The sequence below is a fragment of the Stegodyphus dumicola genome, chromosome 4 (assembly GCF_044657685.1).
Source record: "Stegodyphus dumicola isolate Sdum_Otavi_A_Nest chromosome 4, ASM4465768v1".
NCBI classification, from domain to species: domain Eukaryota; kingdom Metazoa; phylum Arthropoda; class Arachnida; order Araneae; family Eresidae; genus Stegodyphus; species Stegodyphus dumicola.
In genome coordinates, this window is record NC_140771.1 from 118,997,158 (window position 1) to 119,024,933 (window position 27,776).

Here is a 27,776-nt window from a genome sequence, read left to right on the forward strand (position 1 = left end):
AGAAGGCATTTAGCAGATTGTGAAAATTGGTACACAGCTGGAATAATGGAAGCAAGACAGACATCGACAAACGTCTGGAAAATCCTAAATGTAACCAAAAGCGTCATGTTAAAAATATGAAAAAGGCACTGGTAATGTATGCAGATAACCAGCTAAACGTCAAAAACATCCCACAATAGATTCCCAGGGCAATTATTTAGTAACATTTGCTTAACTAGACAACTGTTAAGACACAATAACATGCCGAACTAATGAATTAATTACTAATGAATACTAATTACTAATAAATACTAATGAATAATACTAATTAGACAACTGTTGTCAACCCAGACTACAAGGTTGTAGCTGTTCACTGCAGCTACAGGAATTCGATTATCCAAATATATTCTAATTGAGAAGTTGCCTAAAAGAGGGCTTTATGCAAGGAAACTCATGGCCAAGTTAGTGGCATTTCATTGCCCGAATCAGCAGGAACACTTGCATACTGTTCCACCTAATCAGACTGCAAAATGCACTCAGTTGCTGTGTTGTCATTGTGACTGTGATACCACAGATAGGAGCAGAGTATTAATGTTACAAGCCAGCCCATTTAGAATTTTCAACAGTCATATAAAATCTTTTCACAGATTTTAATTTCTATACACTCCTCTGAATTTTTCAAAAATATATAGCCACTTTGTATCTTCAAAAAATTCAAAATAAAAACTTTTTTGCAGTATTTCAACAGTATCCAAAAACAAAAAAGCACTACATATATTTTCCCAGTATTATCAATCCAGCACTATCAAATGGTATTGAAAATTATCATTTTTAAATCTGCAAACTCTGAACATTTTCATATCAAAACATACAATAATTTACAAAATAAAACTTCAAAGAGAAATTAATGCTTTTTCATAAAAATTTATTGATTAAACTCAATATAATATTTATACATATGTATAAAGAAAAAATAAAAACTAATATATTGCATTTATTGCATTTTGCCTTCTATTGGCATCAAAAATTTCTCATCTCCTTACCTGCATTAAAAAAATAAGGGACACAAGGAGAAAAATAATGTAGATAAATATAGTTAGCTAGCAGAAATTTTTTCTCAAAAACTACTGCCAACTAAATAATAATCAAACAGAAGATAAATACCTTATGCTTTAAAAAAATTTTTGAAATGTACTCAATATTCAGTCTATATAAGACAATGAACATCGTACAACTTATGAATACTCAGTTTTAAGATGAAAATGGCACACTAACTGACTGAATATATACACGTGAATCAGTAATTCAAAAATATATCTTGCAAATGAATCTGTTACCAAGAAAATCTGGCAACAAGCTTTGAAAAATAGCATTAAAAATATAAGCTTCATAAATTATTTCCTACCAAGCATATGACTTTAACATACAGAAATATTTTTACACTAAATATGCTCAAGAAAGCATGTTTATACAAAAACTTCTCTCAAGATATATATATTTGTACATATTTTTAAAAATTCATAGAAAAGAATAATAGGGATCTTAATATGATTGATACAGCATTGAAGTCAATACATTTTAGCCAGCCAATCAAAAATGTAAAATTTAACTAGAATTTTATTATCTCCAATTAGCATATATTAATTTAACAATGAAGTAAATATGGATATTTTTCCAGTCAAAACTTGGGATCAATTTAATGTGGGCAAAAATCCATAAATTGAAAATAACTTTTTATAAAAATAACCCCTTTTTTTTTAAATTTTACTGATAATTTAAAAACTTAATAATTTATTCACTGTAATTTTCTTTAGAATTTATCAAAAATATAAAAAAGCTTTCCATAAAATAATCAAATTGGCTATACACTTTCTCATATATATATATATATATACATATATATACGTAGGTTGGGGCAAAAGTCATGGTAACTATTTTTTTTCTTGAAGATACCAGTCCAGTTGAAAAATGTGACATATACAGTCGAAAGGAGAAGATCTTAACTATATGTGAGGACAAAGAATAGCACTGAAATATTGTAACACACGAATTTATTGGGGTAGTATAATGGGCAATATGGCCTTCACCGTGCAAAAGAATGATAACACAATACACATAAGGTTGACATGACAAACCTAGCCTAAAGACCCTCAATGTAGTTTTCCGCTACTGTCACCACATGCTGCCAACGATGTGGGAGGCGCTGAATACCATCAGCCTCAGCATTTGCCGTACTATGTGTGATTTGGGTCATCTGTTGGCGCACAGCATTAGCAATGTCCTCTCGTGTTGCAAAACGCCTACCATGTAATGGTTCTTTAATCTTGGGAATGAGATCAAAGTCGCAGGGCAAAAGGTCAGGAGAGTACGGTGGGTGCTCTAATTCTTCCCATCCCCAACGTCGGAGTAGCTGCCATACACACTCTGCTTTATGTGGTCTTGCCTTGTCGTGCAGAATTATTGCACTGCCCACAAGATCTGGACGTTTATCCCGAACGCCCCATCGTACCTGTCGCACCAAGAAGTCTCTGTAGTACTGTGCGGTCACTGTTCTGCCATGAGGAACAAAGTGGCAAACAATGACACCCCTGATGTCATATGCTACGATCACCATCAATCTGACTGAGGAAGAATTCTGACACTAGCTCATTACGCAATATCCTGTGGACGGTGTGTTTCTCGATGCCACTTGCCCTCTCTAACTCCAGTAATGTCCCTCGTCTGTCTTCATCCATGAGGTGCTCGATGACGGCATGTGCCAAGTCGCTCCGCACACTCACCGGTCATCCCAAACGTTGCTCATCACTGGTTTACACACGTCCTTGCTGAAAATTTACTACCCACCGTGCTACTGTACGATATGGTAGGGCATTATTCCTAAGAGCTTCTATTAATTTACTGTGACATTCCTTCGCATTTCTCCCTTGGAAAACGGCTATTTTGATGTAAGCGCACTGCTCAACACGGGTTACTTCCATCTCGCACGGCACTCACCAACTGACTGATTTCTGTAGAGAACTGACTGGCTCTGTAGAGCCCTCGCTACTACAGAGCCAGCTATCACTGAGCCATCTGTTGTTCTGCATACACACTATGCCTACATAACTTCCACACGACACATATACATTCTGTGATCCGTTCACATAGCTACAAGAAAAAACATAATTGCCATGACTTTTGTTCCACCCCTCGTATATATATGAGAAAGTGTATAGCCGATTTGATTATTTTATGGAAAGCTTTTTTATATTTTTTATATTTCATTTATTCATATATATATACACATATATATACAAGAAATTTTAGCAAAATAAATTATACATATTTAAAAAACCTATATCTGAATGCCCATACAACAGCATTATAGGACACTTTTCTGCTTAATTTGGAAGAAAATTATCTAAAAAAAAAAAAATTATTTAATGTAAAAAATTTGCATTATGAATTTAAAAAAAGTCCCGGTTAAGTAATACAAGTGCCTGTCACTACTTAAGAGTTGTTTACTACACTGTTAAAACAAATAAAAAGAAACACTTCGAAACATGCAAAAGTTTTCCTTGACATATTTTGGAACTATTTACTACAGGGTTGGCCTTATAACACACCAAATATATGAAAATTATATACAAGAACAACAGCTCTCTTTAATTTGAGTGCAAATACAAAATAAGAATTTGTAAAAAAATCTATACAGGATCAATGCAAAATAACTTCCTTCCCCCCCCTTTTCTAACTTTAACAAAATTTACATTTCAAAAATGCCAAAACAACAATTTTACCACTCACACATTTCTGTCCAAAAATTATCTCCTTGCTAATACTACGGGTCACAACAATTAATACAAATTTTATAAAACTATAATCAGGATCTGGGTTCCAGGTTGAATTTTCGCAAAACTCATACACAGATTTATAGATATGATAGATCAGCACCAAACTGCTATTTTTGCGATTAATTTTTTTAATTTGCACATGATGAAAATCTTTACAAGACTTTTTATTTCAAAAAGATTAACTGTCTTCGTCAGCTTCATCAGCTTCATCACCATCCTTAGCAATCAATTTTCTAGCAAGTTTCACTGCATAAAATTCATTATAGTGCATCTTTCTCTTATATTCAAAAGCAGATCTTTGAGCTGTAAAAGAACAAAAATAGAAAATTAATTTTAAATTTGGTTAAGGGCTCCTTGACAGCATGTTGCAATGCTAACTTATACAAAAATATGTAATTTGTTTATTAAAATATAATTTTCACAATACCTATTATATGAAAATATTAATAATAAAATGGAAAAAGCACAGTTATGACTAGTACTTGCTTCCCTTTTGTAAAATTTGTAGATTATGAATGCAAGGTGTGACGAATCATTACCACTTAGTCTACTCAGTTTGCACAATTCTAATTAATTGTGCATTCTGTGATGAATGAACAATAATAAATATGCAAACTAGTCTAAATTTAAATAATTAAAGAAAAAATTTAAATTAAGTATATTAGGAAAATAAATTTCATTAACAATTAAAAAAAAACCTTGATAAAAGACAAACACTGGTACCAACAAACAATTTACAAAAAACTTTTTATGTCTCATGATAGAATTCTTAATTCAATTTTAAAAAAATCAAATTCAATTTTCTTTCCAAATCCTAAATTTCCATTCATATTATTCATATATATTCATATATATGTTCATATTATTTTGCATAAGTAATGCAAAACAATATGAAGTCATTTATTAAAATAAAATTTACAAGTCATTTCTCTTTTAAAGTCATGAAGAATATAACTTGTCAAATTCAGAGTAGAGTAAAAATATAGGGAAAAAAACCGCAATTTTAATAATAATACTTGTAAGAATTATCTATCCAGGATGAATATTTCAACAAAAGATTTCCTAGAAAACTCATTGGTAATTAATGGTGGGTAATAACAGAATGGTAAGATATGTAAATAGATAGAAATTTGTAAATGTAATATGCGTAAAGTATGTGGACATAGTTTCCTTCAGCATCTTTAAGAGCAGGAATCAATCAGCTGCAATTCATTTTTTTGGGGGGGTTGTTGCTGTTGTTGTTGTTGTTTCACTTTGTTCTCTTCACCTCTGCCATAGGTGCATCCTCCTTCAGTGTTATTTATATGGCTTTAAGAGAGGTGACTGGTGACTGTGTTCAGAATTATCTTATTATAATCTGTATGGTATTTATTTCTCAAAATAACCATCAAAATCTATGATGGGGTAACTGTAGCTTCTCAATTACAAATTATTCTAGTTAAACTGACTGCTTTTCTTAGTTTGAAACTACTTTTAAGGATAAGTCATTTTTGATTTCATCTTCATCCCAGCCTATTCCTTAAAATGTAGATTATTCTTGATATATTTGATGAAAGTCATGTTATTCTCCTATGATGATAATGTTACCGAGTCTTTTTAATACTCTGTTATCATGTCAGTTCAATTCCAATTTTCTAGATATTAATCTTACACACAGTTCTATTTCTTCTTGCATCATCTCCAATAGGGATACTATATATTCCTGTCATACCTGCTTTTGATAATTCCTTTCTTCCGGTGTGCTTACATACAGGTGGCACATTCACCTTCTTTAATAAAAGGTCAAATCAATTATAATGACATTATAAAAGGCATTGCTTAAGTGTGCATTTGTTCATGGCTATTTTGATAACATTAAACAATGAGGAAAAAATATCCTTCATAATAGTAATCGAACTAAATTATTATAACTAAAAACAAAATATGTACTTTCACAGCACTTTCATTATGAAAAGCCTAATTCTGTTAATAACCTGTTCAAAAAAATTTTTGGAAATTATTTGATTAATGCTGTATTATTAATCTTAATACTCAAAGGACATTCTTCAGAGGAAGAGTAAAATTCATTGGAAGAGCTAATGTAAAATTTAAAGTTTGGGAAAAATTCAATACAATTTTTTTGCTCCTGAAAAAGAGGGACCCTCTCTCTGATACCCTCAAAATCAATAGAGTTACAATCTATATCAAACTAACATTGTTTAGTTACTTAATTTTAAACAATTGACTAAAATTGAAATCAAGTTGTTTAGTGGCTTAATCCCTCACTTTGTTATTTTTATAATGCATTTTAAACTATTTGGAGATTATTTTTTTTATTTCAAAACATTCATTCAGTAATACTTTGATTATATTAACTGTTAATCACAATAAGCAGTGTGTTTTCCATGTTTTCATATGTATAAAAAAGTGGGACTTGGGCAATTCAATAAAAATATCTGAATGATAACATTAAAAAATCACATTAAGCAACGCCTACTATATTTTCATTGCATTGGCACTTGATTATTAGCTTCGAAAATTATCCTCTATATAAAATTTCTGGTATCCATGCAACTGAACTTACAATGCTAAAAAAAATTAAGGGAAAATTGTAACTTTGGTAAGTGGAAAGTTTGGGAACATAAATACGGGTTAAACAATCAATTACTAAGTTTTAATAAATTTCAGGTAATATATCTCCCTCTTAAAAAAAAAAAAAAAAGAAAGAAAGAAAAGGGAATAATTGGTAGTCAACATTACAATAACTAATATGACACTGAAAAAAGAAAGGACACAACAAATCTAATATAAGACAAGAAAACAATACAGTCTTCACTTCCTGTCTATATATATTTAGGCCTTGATTCTCAATCTTTTTGAAGTCCAGAACACTAAACTCAAACTTACAACATAAGCTTTCAAGCAATGTAAACCTATCTTTCCGAAATCAAGGTTGCAATTAAAAAAAAAAGGGCACTGGTCACAAAAATAACTCCGTTAGTGAAGAGGAAAAGAAAAAATAGAATTGTGTCACAAACACATTTTGAGCATACATTGACCACCTGTTTTAAAGTGTTACTTTTATAAAAGAATTAAATACTGACACTGAATTAAAAATCACTTAAAATTAGAATATTGAAAAAAAAATTCTCAAATTTAATGTGATACACGAGCTTGGCATTTTCTGCAGATTTCAGCAATATTTGGTGCAAATAAGTGATAAGGACACTTACATCTTCAGTTTTAAAATTTCAGGCCTTCATGCATTTATACATCTGCATGTTTGTATATTAACCACAACTGAAAATCCTGTCTTATAAAGGTATGACCTGGGAAACAATAATATTAAATGTGTTTAATGTTTTTTTTTTTTTTTTTTTTTTTTTTTTTTTTTTTTTTTTCCCCTTGATCCAGGTAGTTCAATTTTAATCCATGATTTGAAAACAGTGACATCAGTTCTTCATTTTATGGTAAACAGAAAGAGGAAGAAAATGGATTTCTTATCCAATCAAATTGTTCAGGGTTCAACAACTGAAAATATTTTGAAAATTTTGTCTAGTGTTGTTAAATATTCAATTAGTAAAGAAATAATTGCTTTTTTGTATCCCGCACAGAATATAATATTTTATGTTTCTTTCTCTTATGTGTCTTTTTCATAGTAAAAGGCCTTTTTTTTAAAAGTACTTTATTTGACAGTTGATGGAAGAATGTTTTCTTGCATTCTTATATTAATAGTATTAAAGCAAGCAAAAATATTAGCCAAATATGCCAAATAATTACGATAGTTATAGTTTTATAGATATTTCCCAAAAGTTCTGTGTTTTTCTGTTAGGGGGAAAATTCATTTCTTAATCACAACACATAATTTAAAACCTACCATGAGAATACCACTTCACTTATATATGAAGAAATAAACGTAGTCTATGGAAGTCTGCCTCCATTAGATGAACAAACCTTTTTCGTAGACATTGCCTTTATGACAAGTTATTTCTTTATGCTAGAAACAGTAAAGAAATATTATACTTGGATTGATTGTTTTCGTCACAAATCCTTTGACTGATTCCATCTGAGATGCTGCTCCATTAGTCCACTGGCACACTGATTACATGATTTGAAAGTTCTTTGAAGTATAAAAATTTATTTATTTTCTTTTCATAAATAAATCGTGCAAAGCCTAGGAGATTCGCCTTACCACTTCTATCGGTTGATTTGTCTACCTGTAATGCAATGAGATGTTAACAAATTCCTTGCAACTGTCCTTTCAATGCTGCAGGCAAAGTCATAAATTCTTCTGTGAATCATATCATCAGATATCAGAATCTTTAAAATTTCGTTTTTTATTTCCTCCCCAAACAAAATTGTCACTATTTCATAGCACGCAAATAAAATGAGAGATTCTGTTATTGTGAGTGATTTTAATTTTTATATTATTGATTCAGCAATTTTATACAATACATCCTTAGCTTTCACTTACTTTCATCACTTTTTCAAGACATTTTCTCTGTTTACCTAGCATTCCTAAAAGCCATTTGAAGTATTATTTATTTTTTGAAGAGAGTTTTTATATTCAGTTGAAAAATGATGCTTTAATTTAGTGAGCACCATTGCGCTATTCAAAAATTCTCTTCTGCATACAGCATAGACAGGTGACAGGTGAGAGTGGATCCGGACACCCAGGAGGCTTACTAGAACTATTCGGGCATCATTTGGAATCTGCAATTGTAGAACACGAAAACTGCACTTTTAACTCAAAACTCAGAAGCAATCCTTGACCCTTCAACCTTTTCATAGACCCCCTTTTCCTTTACCAAATGTTTCCTTATCAAGATCTTTTATTTTATCTTCATATTCCTCTATATCCAACATCTTCATTCTGATGACCAAGTTAAAGCCTTCCCTTTCAAGACACCAGTAAAAAGATATCTTTCTAGAATTTCCTTGGTTGCTGAGGCCTGCAGAAAAATTTCACATAGGCCTTGCTTTGTTGTTTGGTTTTCCTGTACCACTCGGGTTAGTATAAGATGTCATTTTTATGGCAATTAGGCATGTATTGAGTTTACAAGAAAACATGCATATTTAAAAAATTTAATTTTTGTTTGCAGTTGCTGATTTTAATTCCTTAAAAAGCTCATTTCACTGATTTTTCTTCTGCAACAATTGTGTATTTGATTTTTTTCACAGAATACTTGAAGCGGCTTCATGAAGCACCTATGTTCTGCTCACCACAGACTTAAATACCGGGTGATCAAAAAGTCAGTATAAATTTGAAAAATTAATAAATTACGGAATAATGTAGATAGAAAGGTAAAAATTGACACACATACTTAGAATGGCATGGGGTTTTATTAGAAAAGCAATAATCTGACCAGAAAATCAATAATTAACATAACAAATTAAGACAAAGCAAAGATGATGTTCTTTACACGAAATGCTCAATATATTCACTATCATTCCTCAACAATAGCTGTAATCGAGGAATAATGTTGTGAACAGCACTGTAAAGCATGTCCGGAGTTATGGTGAGGCATTGGCATCGGATGTTGTCTTTCAGCATCCCTAGAGATGTCGGTCGATCACGATACACTTGCGACTTCAGGTAACCCCAAAGCCAATAATCGCACGGACTGAGGTCTGGGGACCTGGGAGGCTAAGCATGACGAAAGTGGCAGCTGAGCACACAATCATCACCAAACGACGCGCGCAAGAGATCTTTCATGCATCTAGCAATATGACGTGGAGCGCCATCCTGCATAAAAATCATACATTCCAGCAGGTGTTTATCAGCCAGGCTGGGGACGATGCGATTCTGTAACATATCGGCGTACCTCTCACCCGTCACGGTAGCAGTTACGAAACCAGAATCACGCATTTCCTCGAAGAAAAAATTTTTTCTCGGACATTTTTTGAACTTTTTTTTGGGGGGGTTCTAATAAAACCCCATGTCATTCTAAGTATGTGTGTCAATTTTTACCTCTCTATCTGCATTATTCCGTGATTAATTAAGTTTTCAAATTTATACTGACTTTTTGATCACCCTATGAAAATAATGTTTACTTCTAGAAACAATAATTGGTAATAATCACAATTTAATAATATCATAGACAACTGCTTGGGTGATGAGTATCACCAGATATATCTTCATTTATTATTATTTCTCCATATTTCTTTGCGAATTCCATTAACAGGAAAATTACACTTTAGCTAACAATACATAAAACCTTCAAATTATATCATCATCATCACTATAAAATACAGTAGCTGGCCATAAATTATGCCAAGTATTTCTTAAAATATTTATAAACACAGCATCCCCAGACCTTGCAATGTTCTACACATCAGATTTTGATATTTCAAAAATTCTAGAATGGTCTTGCTATTGTTCAGAAAAATAAGCATACATTTTAAAAAGGCTGCTTTATATATGCATTTCAGCATGTGCAGAACTCTGATATTTAATGGCTAAATGATAGACGTCCAGTTTGAAGGAAAGAATAAGATGGAAACATCATCTTTTACTAAAACATTAAATGAAATATAGGCAAAATAGTTCTCTATAATCAGGACAATTTTTGCCTTATTTAGTAAACCAAGTGATTTAAAATATTGCTGAACCTTGGCGCTACATAATGATTTTCCAACCAATCACTCATTAATGTGTGTATTATCCATGCTCTTTTTATTTAAACAACAGATGGCAGGGAAATCCTTACTTCTTTCAGTGTTCAATAGTGTTTGTTTTTCAATTACAAAAAAAGTTTACATTTGTGTGTTTCTGCAGCATTTGCACACATTAAAATGGTCAGTGTTGCTTTGAAGTGTTTGATACCACTTGGAACCACTTCTGCAAAGGTCCCAAGTTATTTCAAGGCACAAAATGCCAGGAAAAAAAAACCAAAGACCAGCTTCATAAGCATTATAAATTTGTTCTGGAGATAACTTTTCACTATAAATGACTTTCATGAATTATGAAATGAAGAATTTTTATCTAAAATTTTTAACTGCTTTATACTATGGAGATCTTTAAATTTCGTTAACCAACCTGTCAGATATCAGTGCTCAGTTTTTTAAGTTCATTTCGTCTTGGAACACTTTTAACTTCAGCCATCAGTATTGGACTTTTCAATGGCACACTTTTGCTATGACAGTGTCTCACCTATTCAATAATCACCTTGTCATGATTACCACTTTTAACATAACATATGAACATCAGAAAGCACAAAAAATTCAATTAGCTCTGTTTTGGGGGGAGTGTGTGTGGTGGGGGAGGATATATACTTTGATTTTCCCAATATTCCTTGCATAATTTTGAGATGGATATTATTTTTGTAGCAATTCTACTTTTTACTTAGTTAACACCAAAACATGCTTTTGCTTTGCCAATCCTGCTGCAGCTCCACAATTAGAAACTCTTTTTTGGCATAGCTGAAAAATGAATTTTTAATTTTGATAGGATAAAATAATAATAGTAGCCTGAAAAATATACTAAAGTGAATCAAATTAAAAAGTTAAGGAAAAGCACAATTTTCTGTGTTTTTCTATACTCAATTTCCTCATAATCTTTCTCCCATCCTCCTTGGTATGCCAGCAGAAGAAACCCAATACAGGGAATATTCCACTCCAATCAAATACATCTTGGAGTTTTATGTCAGATAGAAAACAGTATATGATCCCACAACCACTTAAGGACTGAAAGTGCGATTGTAGCCACTAACAAAACAATGCTGATTAATATACAGTTACTAGCCATAATGTTATTTGGTACAGCCAGCGTTTGAAGGTGACACACAGGAATCTCAGTTAAGCCTTTTTGAGTATTATATTTTATATCCCAATAGTTTATAAGAGGAAAAACAATCTTACTCTTTTAATGGATTTGTGGTCTGTAGGTCTGGATATTGGACATCAAGATTTCGAACTTTACACTGTATAAATAAAAACATGGTTCGGTACTTTCCACTTACCACTAAACATAAACCTTGGTGCAAAATCTAATTATATGGCAGCAAGCCTAATGATATACAAAGCTTCATGAAAAGAGTAACTATTTTATATTCAAAGAATATAATATACATACAATGTTGAATAAGTGCAGCGACAAGACTGTGCACAAGCCAAATTTGTCCAATTTTCAGATTCTTTTAAAAGAAAAAAAAATCACTGTGTACACGGGAAGAACAAATTTGCGAATCGCATGAATTTTTTTAAGCAAAAACAGATCTCTGCTTTCTAAGCACAATCTCAGTATCGCACACAATAAACATAATATATATTATATTCAATTAATATAAAATAGGTATTCTTTCCATGATACTTTATTTTTGTTTTTACTTAAAAAACATTAAAGTAGAAAACAAAATTAATCATTGCTCACAGTTTAGCAGTGCATACATTAACAATATATATATATATTATCACTGCACAGCTATTTATGATGCAACATCACATTAAGTGCTCCGGTGCACATTTGGCAACTGTTTAACAGGAAAAGTACCCATCGTTCTCTTTTCGAATGTGTTCTTGGTTTAGTAAGTACTAGTAAATATAATAACCAATTGTCATGTTCCTTAAGGCAATAACTTTAAAAAAAGATCAAATCTCCTAGAACTACAGGTTAGTTTTTGCTTTGCATACATACATATATATATAAATAATTAAAATCAAACCATAATAAAAGCAAATTCAGACATCATATTCAGCATCCAGAAATCAGAAAATATTAATATTAAAAAATACAAAATTGCAAAAGCGGTAAACAATTACTGTACCAAATGACACAAGCAATTTTCCAAAGATGCTACATCTCATATATACATGTATTAATAATGGCTTTTTATATGATATTCATTACATTATATGTATGCATATATCACTCATTCTAAAACAAAAAATTCATTAATAAATTCAAATGTAAATTGCATTTGATTCGTAATAAAATAAATTAAAATTACCTCTTTCTTCTTCTGTTTCCTCTTCATCCTCTTCATTATCTTCTTCAGGAGACTCCAATACAACAGGCTTTTCATTTTTTTCAGAGCACAGATTAATCCTGGAATTTTAAAATTAACACACAATGAAGTTTAGAAAACTCTGAACATACACCTGCATACTGATAATGGTACTTACATACTATCCTGTTGACCATGAAATGCGGCTATCATCGAACAAGGAAAGGTGGCACAGCTCCCACCATCACCATGAAAACTGGCCAAACTGCAGCAACTGTTCCTGCAGAATACTGAAGGAACTGACGCCTCCTTATTTAATAAACTATCAGTATTCAACCCGCTTTGTTTCTTAGCTTTGTAAAGAGGTTTTCGTCAGGTCCTACATTTTGTTAAATGGATTTAGTTAAGCAAACAGTTAAATTTGTTTGTATTTCCTCTGATTTTAATGGAAGACCTACTTGAAATGCTTTCGTACAAAATTCATACAGGTAATTGCTTCAGTCTGTTACTGTTTTATCAGCCATATTGATACCTTTTTAATGGCAGGATCCCATAACTTCGAAAATAATCAACTGCTTGCTGCTCTGTAAAAGGTAGATCTCAAATTTTAATCTCCCCCCCCCCGAGCCACAAAAAAATACATCAATAACAGCAAATTTATGTCCCAGTTCATAAAATCAATATGTGGCTCATCAAGAATCAATCTGGGTTATATCAAATGAAAGCACAGATGTCATGAGTGTTTGTTACGTCACACTTATCCATAAGTGGTGCTAAATCCTGCAGCTTGGCATTGGCTTCACGGTCAATATGATAATATGCAAGTACCCTCATATTGTGTCTTAGGTCATAGCAAATTAGCTGACCTAAGTAAATTTCATTAAGCATTTTATGAATACTGCTCGCACTTAAACGTGATGTAAATTTATGTAAAGTTTAACTTCAATCTCAAAACAAAAATGGGGGAACAATTCAATTCAAATAATTCGTAGGACTAATGTTAAATATGTCAATAAAATTTTGGGAAAACTGAAATTAGAAGAAGAAAATTTCTCTGCACTCAGAAAGCTTTTAATTTCACAATTTAGAATTTTGAACATATTCTGTTTGGGAAAGAAAAAAACTTTTGTTTTGCTTGGATATTAGCTTTTTATGACAATTCTGATAGAAATATATACAGAAATCCATTATTTTCTTTATATAGTAATTATATGATTTTTTAATCGAGATTTATAAAATCATTCTAAGCAATTAAAAAAAAAATCCATGCTAACTTGTGCTTACATTTTCTATTTTTACTTTATCTGTTTCATGTAATTGTATCTATTTGTGAAATCGGCAGACTGACTACTGAGACCCCCAAATAGCTCTTGTTGAATGAAAGCATGTACAGTCAAAAGTCATTAATCCGGACTCGTCGGGACTTCGGCGATTCCGGATTATAGATCATCAGTTTAAATCTCGTAAGATGGCATGCAGAAATTCTAAAATTAAAAATTATGAAACCATAATTTATGAAATAAAGAACAATTATGATCTAAAGGGTATCAAATTTACAAAAAAAAAAAAAAAAAAAAAAAAAAAAAAAAGCTTACTATTTATTTGTTTACTTTATTAAACATTTCGTTCAATGTAAGTTGTTTAAGTTGCTTCGTTTTATGTGATAATACTTTCTCTTTAATTCTATAAACAGACATAATTTCTTGTTCAGTTACAAAGTTCCGCTGTTCAAGTCCCGTAATTGCTGTGCCGAGAATACCGACTAACTTGTCAATCGAAATTTTTTCGTTTTCGCTAACCTCTCTGTCACCTTCTTCATGTCTTTATCCATTTTTTACAGCAATTCCACTTTTTGTTTGATGGACATCGAAACATACTTTCATTTTGTAGATCCTTTGGGAGCTCCAGCATCGGAAATTCTATTTGACATAATCGAAAGTTCAAGTTTACTTTTATAAAATTGCTCTTACAGTCTACAAAAAATAATAAGCCGCATCCAATTCGAAGATTAAGGAAGAACGCAATCATCAACATTAATTGAAATAATAATTAGATAATTTTAGCTTATACCGTCCGTTATACATAAAACGTGCATGCGAAAACGTATTCTGTGCTTGCGTGCACGCATATGCGCAGTCGTAAAGGTCTTACGTGCACGTGTAAACGCCTATGCTCATGTGTCAATGAGGCGCATGCGCAGAAAGTTTTTAGCTTTGACGTCCGGATTATGGGTGTCCGAATTAACGACTTTTGACTGTATATAATTTATCAATCGATTTAATATTTCATTGCTCTTATTTTTGCATTTCATACGATCATTTGCTTATTTTACTGGAGATTTATTCTTTATTGTTTGCATGTGAAATGCTCTAAACTTTTTCTAATATTACAGTCAGGGTTTCATTTCTAAAATTAGAAAGGCTCGAGCTCTGTAAAATATCATCACGAACAAGAACAAAAATAAATAAATAAAATAACAGATAAAACAATAAATAATGAATAATTAAATAAAATATAAAGAGATAAAATATTAATAAATAAGCAAGTAATGAATTAAAACATGACGAAAATTAAATAAAAAGATAATAAATTTATTAAAAACAAAATTACATGAAATAACTAAACAAATGAATGACCAAGATACTTCATAATAACAAGACACAATACAGAGGATCAAAGCTACATTCCCCCACCCCAAATGGTCAGATACTTACTTTTCACACATTCTATCAGAAATAACTTAATCCATCATTTAGCCATCTCATCATGTAGAACACTGTACAGCATACACCCAAGGCCAAGGTAAGACTTTTACGGATACTAAGAACTTAAAAAATTTTGATATCCCACATGTGCTTAAATCAGTTTTTTCTTCATACCTTTTCTCTCTCAGTTTTGGTTTAGCTGCACCATGCATGCATTCTACGGCAAAACCAGCTTTGTGAAATTTTTTGGTACCTAAGGACTAAATAAGGCCTAACGACTATGCCCTTTCCTAAATACTTAAGAACCTTCATGTGGTGCCATCTTTCCTTGATGCCTTACACACATGCTAATACTGCTTTATGGTTAATCCAACCCTGGATACATCACTAGAAATGGTCTATTAACATTCATGGAAAGGTGGAATGACACATAAATAGCAAAGCTTTACACGGGATATACCTCACCCTGTAATTTAGACCAGCAATCAACCTCTGCTAATCACTAAGTATTAACAGTCCAAAGAGATGATAAAATAAAAGTAATTATGTTTATTGGTATTATTTGCCCTTAGACATAAGTTTTTCAATGTATTTTGCTCCTCTCAGGAAATTTCAGTCATTTATTCTATACCCAGTACTAATCAGTTTTACTACTGCTAAAAAAAATGTAGTATTGATATTTTCTATTAATACTGCAATTCTGATGTACAACAGAATTTGTCTCATTTAAAGTTCTACTATGGCTGAAATTATGATTTCACTCAAAAGCAGAAAATACCGAACCAGTCATTGGCTGAACAAGCCTCGATCACAGCACAACTTTTTCATGTCTTAAAACAGATACCAATAGCACACTGAAGTTGTTAAGTTAATAACTTACAATTCTAAAAGAAAGCCTTTTTTTAACATCATAAACTACCAATTAGCTAGTTTTCTCAGATCATACCCTAAAGGTGGTTCACGAGTTTTACATGATGGTCTATCAGACCATAACAAACAAATTTTACGTAGGAAATTGTGCCCAAAACTATGAGCAGCCACCGACAGATAGCTATGTTCCTAGATATACTGGAAAGTGGAAAGCTGAATCATTTCAGGCAAGGATGCTGCAGGAGGATGATACATCGGTTCAGCAGTAGGAGTGTAATGCGCTCTCGGACAAATACATGCATAATGTAGGAGCAAGGTACACAGAAATTGTGTTCAATTGCTTTTATACTTTTTCCAAGGTTCCTCTGCATTTTCCATAATACAGTTTCCTTTACAACAGGTGTGCATATAGTACATTGATCAATGTGGTTTTTTACTCGAAAAACTCCAGCCTCACTTAATATGTGATTCAATTATCCAAATAATGGATGCTTGGTAGATGTCTGTTTGGGACGAGCTCTCCGTACATTGGAAATCGTCCATTTCCAACTATGGCCCCATAAACATAATGCACATCTGCCAGTTCCTCATTACTGAGCCAATGCATTCTTTTCCTGCAGTGACCTCACCAGAAATGACCCACTTTCTGAATAAATTAAAAGGGAAAGGTCAATTGCTAAATAAAAAATTAGGGTGAATATATTTATGGGTGCCCCTTGGCGATAACTGGCGATTTTTGGTGGTGCACGGACAGCGAGTTTGTGCAATCTTTTGACTTGTTATTTTGGCTTTGCGTAGCAGCGATTTTTTTTTTTTTTTTTCAAAAATCGGTGCTACACAAATCCAAAATAACAAATCAAAGGATGGTACAAACTCTATCTATGTACACATCAACCTATTTTCACTTTAAAAAAAAATCAGAGAATTGCACACACTAGGCATTGCACATCCCTTGATATTGTCCATGAACATATCGATCTATATTCACTTAAAAAGTCACAAGAGTAGCCAATAAAAATATATCTTAAATATATCTCAATAAACTACATTTTAAATCAAACAATGAAATAACATTAAAAAAAAAAAAGAAATTCATCTTAGCACTACACAAAGGAAACCTTATTTACAAATTTTCCCATCTTCAGTCAAACAGAATTCCTTAACAGCATTCAGAAACTTCCTAAAATTATCTGAACTACAATCTGTATAATGGTGTCGGCACATAAATTTACAAAAATAAGAGTAAAAAATATCCTCCATAGTGCAGGTATCCTCCGACGATTGACCATACGCATTTCCTTCCTACAAACAGGACACTTATAATGGCTGCTAAGTAAACCTTCATTTACACACCAGTCAATTGATGCTTTTTTTTCCTTTCGTTCCAAATAGTACAGAAACTTCAAATTAATCTTACAACATTCAGCCATTTTACCATGTAAACCACAAAATAACAACATACTTGGCGATAAATGAAACAACAACTTAGCAATAATCCAAGGTCATGCTACCCTAACCAAAATTAGTAGTTTTCTTTCATATTTTATGTATGTATATATACAGAGAGAGAAAAGCAAAACAACTTTACAATAAAAATTAATACAGAGCAAAAATTACTTTTTTGCCAATAAGTCTGCATCTAAAGTATCTTCTGGGTGATCTGATACTTCTTTCCCACTTTTATCTTCATAATAACTGTATGGTGTTTTAGGTTCATCTATTTTCATATGACCGTAATCTTTATCAGGAGGATGCAGAGTCTGTAGAATATTCATTTCATCCCATTTAATGTCCAAAGCATTACTGAAAAGAATTTATTCACGTAATTTTTTACTTATTCAGCAACTTTCACCATATTATTAAAATGGAAGTACAACTTCAAGCTAACATTAATTACTGTTTTAAATTATAGAATTTCTAAATGGCGATACATTTGATAAGATACATGAATGATAAACATTCAACAAAACAAAATTAAGCACTCTTCAGTTATCGGGACCGGATTCAGAAATGTATGTATGTATATGTTCATATATGCATGTATATATGTACACTGCACAACAACCAAAAAAAAAAATATATGACAGTTCCATATCACCCATTCTACCGGCCGATTGACGAAATTCAAATTGCAGTTTTCATGTCTCGAAACTTAGGACATACAGGGTGATTCTAAGATCACGGGACAAACTTGGAAGGGTGGTTAAGCATACTAAAACAAATATTTTTTGTATAGGGAAATGTGTTCGAAAGTGTTATTGACAGTTTTAGGAGGTCAGTGGCAATGATATCGAAAGCATTGCGAGCGCCTTAAAGCGGCCATGGAGATGCCTCAGTGCCCCCCTTATTTCTGGAACCCTGGAGATCTCTAAATGACAACTCTCAATAGGACTCTAAGAGGGTTGCTCTTCTTTGTTTTAGACCGCTACGTTTTATTGCCAAGAAAGTGTTTAGACATACGAAAAACTGACACGAACATTCTTCGCTAAATAAAGAGCATGTAAAAATTTTCCAATACTATCTTTAAACAGATAACATTTTCATAAAATATCCTTCAGATTTCAAACTAAATGTTCAGAAATATGCAAAATGTTTTTGAATTCAATTAAAAAATAGCATTTCAAAATATTTGCATTATTTAAATAAATTTACTTATGATTATGTATATGCATAAAACCTGCTAGTTAAAAACTTTCAATTAATTTGTGCGAATCGAATGGTACTGCATTCAGTTAACCTGAATTTCATGCAATTGCATATAAAGAATAAAAATACTTAAGCAATAAGTCAGATAAAAATAAGAAAATCAAGTCTATTTTAATAAGTTATAATAAGCATATTCTTGATATGGGTTTATAAAACACAAACTAATTTAATAATAAATATAATAATGGTGAATTAATTATTCTTTTTGATTTTCTTGTGTGCTCATGCTTTACATTATATATTATCTTGCTCAACAAAATGCAGCAACGAAGAGTCAAGTTAAAATTTCCGTACTTTGTTACATAAATTAATCAAATAACCTACAGCGTAACATCCGAGTTTCCGAAATGTAACCCGCAACTTTTCTAGGAGTTACAAATTTGAATAGAAAAAAAATAATAAAAACGAAATAGTAATAAGAAAAGAAGCACGAAAGTTTTTTATGTTTGTTTAGTTTACTGCTTTTGGTTATACATTGTTGGCGAATGGTGAAGTTGTCATTGGCAAATGACACATAATAAAGAAGAATGATCTACATTATTTATTTAAAATGCATATAAATTTCTTCTAAAATAGTATGTCTTTAGATTGAATGTTTTCTAGACAGTTGAAACTTGATTAACATGTCAAATACAGTTTCCTTTTAAATAACTTCGTCAGCAATCTGAAGAACCTTTTCGAATCATTAGATGATTTTGAATAAAACTTGGATTAGTCCAATTTTAAAAATATTTAGAATTACCGAAATAATAAAAGCTAACCTTATTTTAATTTCTTTATCAAAGTATTACATTATTTAGTCAGCGAGAACTGATCATAAAATCTGAGCCTTATGTCCAAGATTCATAGGTCTAAGCAGTACAAAAAGCTTGTCCTTCTAGAGAAAATCATCACATATTATGGAAAAGATTTTGAAACCATCATTATTTTAGACAAAACACGACTTTTTAAATTTAATCTCATGTATTAGAGATCAAGTATTTTACCATAACTTTATTTTCACATATGCAGATGATCGCCGTGTTTTTAACTTCCATAGCTTAAATTAAAGAAATACACATAGCAACTTCAACCATTGACTTAAGTGATTTTTTTTTTTTTTTTTTTTTTTTTTTTGACATGCTATGCGAAGGAATGACTAAATATTGATTGATTTTACATTTATGTTAAATGACAGTGATTAAAAAAGAATAGCTGTAGATGTATAAAAAAACCTGTACTTGTAACCTTCAGTATTTCTAAAGGAAAGCTTAAAATGGTTCACGATAACAGATGGCTTTGATCATTCAGCAAAGTCATCTTTGGTACATTCAGTTCGTGGTTTTGAAGAACTGCAGCAATTCAGATTTGTCGCAAAAGAGTAATTACACCCCTGGGGAACTGCTTTACTTACGGAATGGAAAAACAAGTTTTTAAACATACGCATACAAAAGATGTACCTTTTCTCACAACATAAATGGCAGATGTGATAATTTGAACACATGCTTTCCATCAGTTGCTTCCTCCTATCAAAGTCTTGTACTGTTTTAAATATGTTGTGTTCGAGCATTGTGAATGCTTCCATTCATTATTTTTAATTTGAAACAATATTAAGTTTTAATTACTGGTTTAAATGAATTGATACATTATACGAAAGTTTGTAAAAACGAAAACTGGAACTTCCTTTCACATAATTTCTGACTAGCTCTTCCAAAATATATTATAGCTTACTTTACAACATACTAGAAAAGTCTACATTTTGGGAAATTCATTTGCTGTTTTTAGTTAGTAGTTTTAATTGGGGTTGTTACGGAAGAAGGCATTTAATCATTGTTGCTGTGTTATAGTCCTTATTTTATTGTATAATATAAGTACTGTAAGGCAGCAATAATGCAAATATTGCTTTATTTGTTAACATTATAATGCATAGAAGAACTTAAAAAAAGAACAAAAATAATTTTCTCTGTTATATGTCCTAAAAGGGTTTCCAACGAAAGCATAGAAAACTAAGTAGTAACATTAATAACATTATATCAATTAATTTACTAACCGAATATGATAAAAATTTAAAATTCGAAATCTGTCTTTTAACTGAGACTTTTCTCAGAGAAAAAAATATCCTCAAAAAATCTGTGCTATTAATATATTTTTGGATAACTTCCTGGGAGAAATTCATTGATAATAATAATATATAGAATCCATTACGTGCTTAAAGCCATGAAACAGGTAAACTTAACAACGCACTCAGCAGGATCATAGCCATGGTCGCTTTGGTTTTTGAAATACGGGAAAGCTATGTAGACTATCTACCTAAGAGGAGGGATGCATTCGTGGAGGATATTCTGAAGAAAGCTAGCGTAATACACATTAGGAAAACCACGAAAACGAACAATGTAGTCATCCCGTTCACCTGATATCGAACTCAAACCGGGCCGAACTATCAGTATTCAGAGGACTTAACTGTTTGGCCATTGATGAGGCCTTGAACACAATCATGAATTTTCAAACTTATTCAGCTGGACGTGCTGTTAATTCCATATATTCTCCTCTCTTAAAGACTGAAATTCGAATCATAGATCTTTCAGTTTACTAGTTGGATCTGCTACTACTTGCTCCACCAGAGGACGCAAGGCAAAAAAGGGCATTCACATCCATTCGCATCCAAGTAATTCCAAACCACCAGGTTATAATGGGCTGGCACACCATCATGCTAGAACCACATGTGATCATGAACGACAGTTGGAACATCCTGAAACAATTCCAGTAAAACCTCTCGCAGAAAAATACAATAATGTGAACCATTGAGACATGCAGGTAGAAGGTAATGGCCTGTGAGGTACTAGTCAACAATACCCGCCCGCACATTCACAGAGAAGCGGATTATAATGCATGTGGATTATTAGTTGCCTATATGTGACTGTTGTGCATACTGAAGATGCCTTCCTGTGTGAAAGTTGATTCGTCCATGAATAGCACATTTGATTGGAAATTCGCCTGCATGGCACTCTGCTGCAAGATCCAACGACAAAAATCAACTCATAGAGCATAATCTGTCACATCGCTTAGACTCTCTGCAGATAACACGGATGCAAACGATTTTCATGCAATAATCTCCAAATGGTTGACTGACTCGCATGCAGATAACGTGCAATAGTTCTTGTACTTGTGTGGGGTGTTTCATCCACAACGTTCAAGATGGATTCTTCCATGCGAGGTTGTCGTACAGTTCTTTTTCTACTCCTACTGTCAGAGTTGGTGGCAAATGACCCGTTCCGATAAAGGGACCGATGCAACCTCTCGAACATTGTATGCTTCAGCATACGCCTGTTCGGAAACTGTTCCTGGTAAAACCATAGTGCTACTCTGCCATCCCCATTAGCTGAGCTATACATTAGATGCTTGTCAGCCTTTTCACTATGCATAAACTCAACCATCACGCTCGAAATCACAATTGTGAATGACATAATTTTTACGTTGATGCATCAGATTGCGATTTGCTCAGCTCACTACCGCTCAGATCACCGCCCTCTACCCACTGCATTACCAGCCAGTCACAGCTGTAATTCGTATTGTTAGTGGGGCTAATCTTTGGAATATGGTAACAGGTAGTTTGGCGACATTTTGGTAAAGCGATAAAGATTACTAGCTAGGACTTTAGTAGTGTACATGGATAAAGTCAAGAGTGTGCGCAATGCCATTTTTGTGCAATTCTGGAATGTTTTTTTAAGTGAAAATAGGTCGACATGTGCATGGATACCGTGTATGTGCAATTCTTAAAAAAACGGCAAGCAGTTTGTGATTCTGCACTTTCTCCCAATTTCGCACCTAATATTTGTCATGATTAAGCACTTTTGTTCCATAAAAGTTCTAGCATAAGCGTAATTTGGCTAGCAGATTGTTGGAAAAAAATGTTGAGTAAAAAAAAAGCCTTTACTTCGTGAAAACAAAATGGCATTCAAACAAAAACTAGCAGGTTGCTGTAGCAGGGTTAGTCGCCAAATTTTCGCCAAAAATCGCCAAGTTACCATAATCCAAAGATTAAGCATTAGTGGTCATGCTTTTGAACATTTCTTATGAATACTGTATTACTACAAAGCAGAGCTTTGCATTGATTTTGTAAATAAATTAATTTTTCCTCCCGTGTCATTTTTTGCACCTGTGCCTTAACATGTCACTTTACACTAAAGTGACCACATTGAAAAACGGGACAAATGGAATGAAATGAGAATTGTAGTTATGAAAGCAGACCAATAATTCAAAAAATATATATTGTATACATTCATACACTTGTCTATAAATATACAAAAGTATATTTATTATTAAATATTGGTAATTATAAAAATACTTGTAAAAAACTATGATTTGAATATTATGTTTTTTTATTAATTTAAAATTTTATTTAAAAAATTATGATTTTCTTTCATGATCACATTTTTTATCCGAGTGAATACTTTGCAATAGATTTGGATCATTTATTAAAATGTCGCGAAATTTCTCACATGAATTGGTCAAATTATAATTTACACTTAATATAGATTTTAAAATTTTTAACGTTCAATTAATGTTTTCTTCAATTGTCCATATTTTATTGATGCTAGGAAAAACACATTCTGTTGCTGCATTTGTTCCTGGAAGGGAAAGCACGTGTTCTAGAGTTTCCAAAATATTTTCATAGGGAATATTATTCTGTTTAAAATGAAGCAGTAACTTTGTCCATTTTTTGTCCTTTTCCACATTTGCAGACAACCAACATTTAATTTTTTTAATCAGTAACATATCTTTTTACCAATGACACCTCCTCAAAAAGATCGTTTTTGCAAATATTATTTTTTAGAAAATGGTTACTAATATATTAAAAAGATTTTTCCACATATTCCCATAAAATCTCCTTTTTAAAGTCGCCCAAGGAAAATTTTTAATATACTCGAACTGAACGTTCCATTCTTCAATATATTCATTCCAAGTAGTTATAAAAATTTCTGACTTCTTTTAGAAAATCAGGTTGTTTAATTGCACTTTGTTCTTCCAACCTAGTGATGTCCTTTCGAATAACTTAAGGAATGTAATCGTTATCAATTCTTTCTCACAATTTTGTTTTTAAATTATTGATTTCATTCGACACTTCCGTAATTGAAATTTTGTGCCCTTCAATAATTTTCAAAACATTGTGAAATAATGCAGGTTGGCTGTGGATGTACCGAAGCCAAATTTGTGATGTGTCATTTTCAAAAAAGAGCTGCAATATTCTTGGACATTTATCTTGTGACAAAAGGTATGATTTTAATGATTCATATATTTTAAAAATATTTTCTACAGCTAGTCAAAGAGCTAGCCATCGTGTTTTGCCGTAACCAATAATTCCTTTACATTCAATTTTTCAACATTGACTGGAAGTAAGTCAAATGTTGTTTGAATAGTATTGTGTAGAATGTGTGCTGCACAACCTACTCCAATAATATTTTGGTTCAAATGTTTGTTAAGTTTCGTAAAAACATTATTGAAGCCTCTTCTAGCTTTTCCACCAAAATTTGCATTAGTGTTATCCTCACAATAGGCAATAATTTTATTATTCAAATTATTCTTTTAAAATAGTACTTATTGAATCAAAAATTATTTATGAAGTTTCACGGGCAATGAAACAAAATCTAATATTCTAATTTTAATTCCTGTTTCTGGATCAAAAAGTCTAACAACTGTGGGAAATAATTTTAAATCTTTATGGTTGGAAGCATCATAATACATGGATATATAAATATGCATTTAATCTAATTCTTTCGGCAATTGTCAAAACGAATATGGTGAAAATATTACAAATAATCGCTTCAGCTTTTGTCCTTGCACATGTAAATTTTTTGTTGTACAATATTTTGATCATTTGCGACGTACATTCAGTTGATCCAAAACTTTGATTGTGGTTTATGGTGTGGAAAGCAAATAGCCCTTCAGCTATTGCTAACTGCTCCTCCGTTGACAATACATGTTCTTTGACGAGACGTAACGACAATGATCGAAAGTTTTTTTATTTCTTTACATTCACTATAATAATTAATAAATAATAGGTAATATATTTTTACAATACATTTAAAACAAGAAATGCAGATGTTTTCTAAAACGCGGGACATTTTTAAAAATCGGCGGGACGCGGGACAGTCCTCCAAAAACAGGGACATGTGGTCACTTTAGACCCTACATTCCTATACAAAAAATACACGATTTAGTATGCTCAAACACCCTTGCAAGTTTGTCCCATGATCACAGAATCACCCTGCATATTAGATTTATATATAGCACTGTTCTTTATAAGTATTTTGACACAAAATTGGACTTTTCTGAAATGAATTGCCAATTTTTTTCATATTTCGATTCTATTACTCAAATTATGTAAATATTAAATTTTGTAAAATTTGGTGCGAAATTTATGGAGAAATTTATCTTGGCATATTCTTTTTAGTTTGCACCAAGAATAATTCACTTGGCAAACTTCTTAATTTATAGCAAGCTATTTTCCTTTTCTTTTTTTCATTGTAAATGAGCAGAAAAAAAGTCACTGTTTATTATTTCAAATTATTTTAACAAAGTGCCTAAATCACATTTGGCATTATTATTGCTTATAACAAATATGCCAAATTTGAAAATGTGCTAATATATAAATTCACTTATATCCTAAGAAATTTTGAATAAAAAAAACTCTAATTTATTGCAGGTATACTTAGAAATACATCTACTTTAAGATGATGGTAAAAATTGTATAGGTTTTAATTCAAAATTTCTTTAAAAAATTTATAAAAATTATTTTAAAATACAAATTTAAAAAATAAATCATAAAAAATGTTGAATTTTATTTGGAATGAACTAAATTTCAAATTCTGGAAGAAGGAATCAAGTAAGTTTAATAAAAAAAAAATATTAATAAAGATATATCAAATTCAATTAACACTGAGAGCTAAAATTTTGAGAGCTAATTTTGTAAAAACTACTTGTGTGATTTTTATAAAACTTGGCAGTTTGCCAGAATTTTAGCTATAGAATTGAAATATGGGGAAAAAAATGACATGCCATTTCAGAGAAAGTCCAATTTTGTGTAAAAATAACTATATTAGAAAAATGCTATATATAAATCTAATACATATCCTAAGTCATGCTTTCAAAACATGAAAAACATAAGTTGAATTTAGTCAATCGGCCTAGTAAAACAGGAGATATAAAGCTGTCCCCCTTTTTTTTTTTGGCACAGTGTACATATTTATGTGTATGTGTTTTAAGATTTTTATTTTTATATTTTAATTGTTGTATATAGTTTATTTTAAGTTTTCATGAATAATTCAAGTAGGGGAAGTTTTCTGTAGGCAAGAGTTTTTTTGGTTTTCTACTCTTAATTGACTTTTAACTAATTTTAACTCTAGTCATTTACTAGCTCTTTTCTCAAAATTCCACTGTTTTAAAAAAATTTTTTTTTTAATTCATAACATTTGATTTTAAATTTTACTTTGGTTTCGAATTTTACTTTTACTCTTGCTTATATGGATGATGAAACACGAATTGAGTAATTTCAACTTAAAATTGCATGACACTGAAGATTATGGCAGCGAGTTAGCAATGCTCCTTATTTTTAAATATTAAGGTGCATGAACTGGCAACTTTTACGATACTTGCCAGCTAAAACAGCTATCATATTGAGTCATCAGAACTGGCAAATTCAATTACTCAATCAGTAATGTGCAAATTTTAAATATAGCCAAGGTTTATGTGGTTGCCCTTTTACAACAAAGCAGTAGCACTGTTTTATACTAATTGATAATCCGTTAGTTAATAAAGCTTCCATTTACAGATATTATCAATGGGTTAGGCATAATTTCTTTTCTGACATGATTTCTTGAATATTTACTCGCAAATACAAATGTTATAAACACTTAAAGGTTTACTAAAAGCACACACAAATTAAAACAGAAAGAAAGCATAATATATAATCCTATATATCTAATATAATTACATACTACGAATTTCTTAAATTTTACATCAAGCAGAAACTGCTATGACAAAGTTTTCATAGAGTTAACGCGATAAATACCAACTCCGTAATTGATACATTAATGCAAAAACAATAACAATGATAACCTAACAGAATATTTCGTTTCACTTTTACACATATTTAACAAAGTAAACCATAAACTCAATGTTATTACAGTTATAACAATTTTTAAAGTAACAATTCCGAAAAGATCTATGTTTGATTTTAAAAACAGAAATAATTTTAAACATTGACAAGTTAATAAATTTTGCATTCCTTTGCAGATCAAGTAATAAAAGTAGTTAGCTGTGATTTCATAAGACTTACTTTTTATTTCCTTCAGCATTATCGAAGCTAGTGGAATTTTTGAGAATACCTTTGGCAGGTCTTTTAACCAAATTTTCTGCCATAATTAAATTAGGAAATTTATAAGACGATACAGAAATTTTCTATTCATTACACATTCAGCTGTACTATTAACAAACTACTGCGCATCAAACATGAAAAACTTTAAATGTCTTATATGGTAAGCATCAATTTTCACTAGGCAAGAGAGCGATACAAATTTGCGAGCTTTACGCCGCTGCTTTCTAGACAGACAGACAAATTAGACAGATGGCTTATTCTGCACCCACTACGTCTTTCTATCCGCTCAGTGAAAACGGTGTGCAGTCTTGCGAAACGCTGTGGGTGCCTAGACTGACGGTTTACCCCAAAACGAACATAGTTGAAAGCTTCGAAATATTTTAGAAAGTACCTTATTTGAGATAGA

At 31.6% G+C, this 27,776-nt stretch overlaps 1 protein-coding gene across 1 annotated transcript; it reads right to left on the minus strand.

The window, feature by feature from the left end:
• Positions 1-887: 887 nt before the first annotated feature.
• On the minus strand, positions 888-27,611 carry LOC118189625 (protein phosphatase inhibitor 2-like). Its single transcript, XM_035360277.2, has 4 exons — positions 27,332-27,611; positions 17,929-18,114; positions 12,740-12,837; positions 888-4,115 (listed from the first exon to the last, which is right to left on the minus strand). Exons 1-4 carry the CDS (start codon positions 27,412-27,414, stop codon positions 3,991-3,993), a joined length of 492 nt encoding a protein of 163 aa, XP_035216168.1. The 5' UTR covers positions 27,415-27,611; the 3' UTR covers positions 888-3,990.
• Between the last annotated feature and the right edge of the window lie 165 nt (positions 27,612-27,776).

Excerpts from the sequence above, each read along its gene's own strand:
- LOC118189625 (XM_035360277.2), bottom strand. The coding sequence starts at position 27,414 with ATGGCAGAAAATTTGGTTAAAAGACCTGCCAAAGGTATTCTCAAAAAT. Across the intron at positions 12,838-17,928 it reads GCAGACTTATTGGCAAAAAA|GATTAATCTGTGCTCTGAAA; the intron begins GTAATTTTTGCT and ends TTAAAATTCCAG. Across the intron at positions 4,116-12,739 it reads GGAAACAGAAGAAGAAAGAG|CTCAAAGATCTGCTTTTGAA; the intron begins GTAATTTTAATT and ends GTTCTTTTACAG.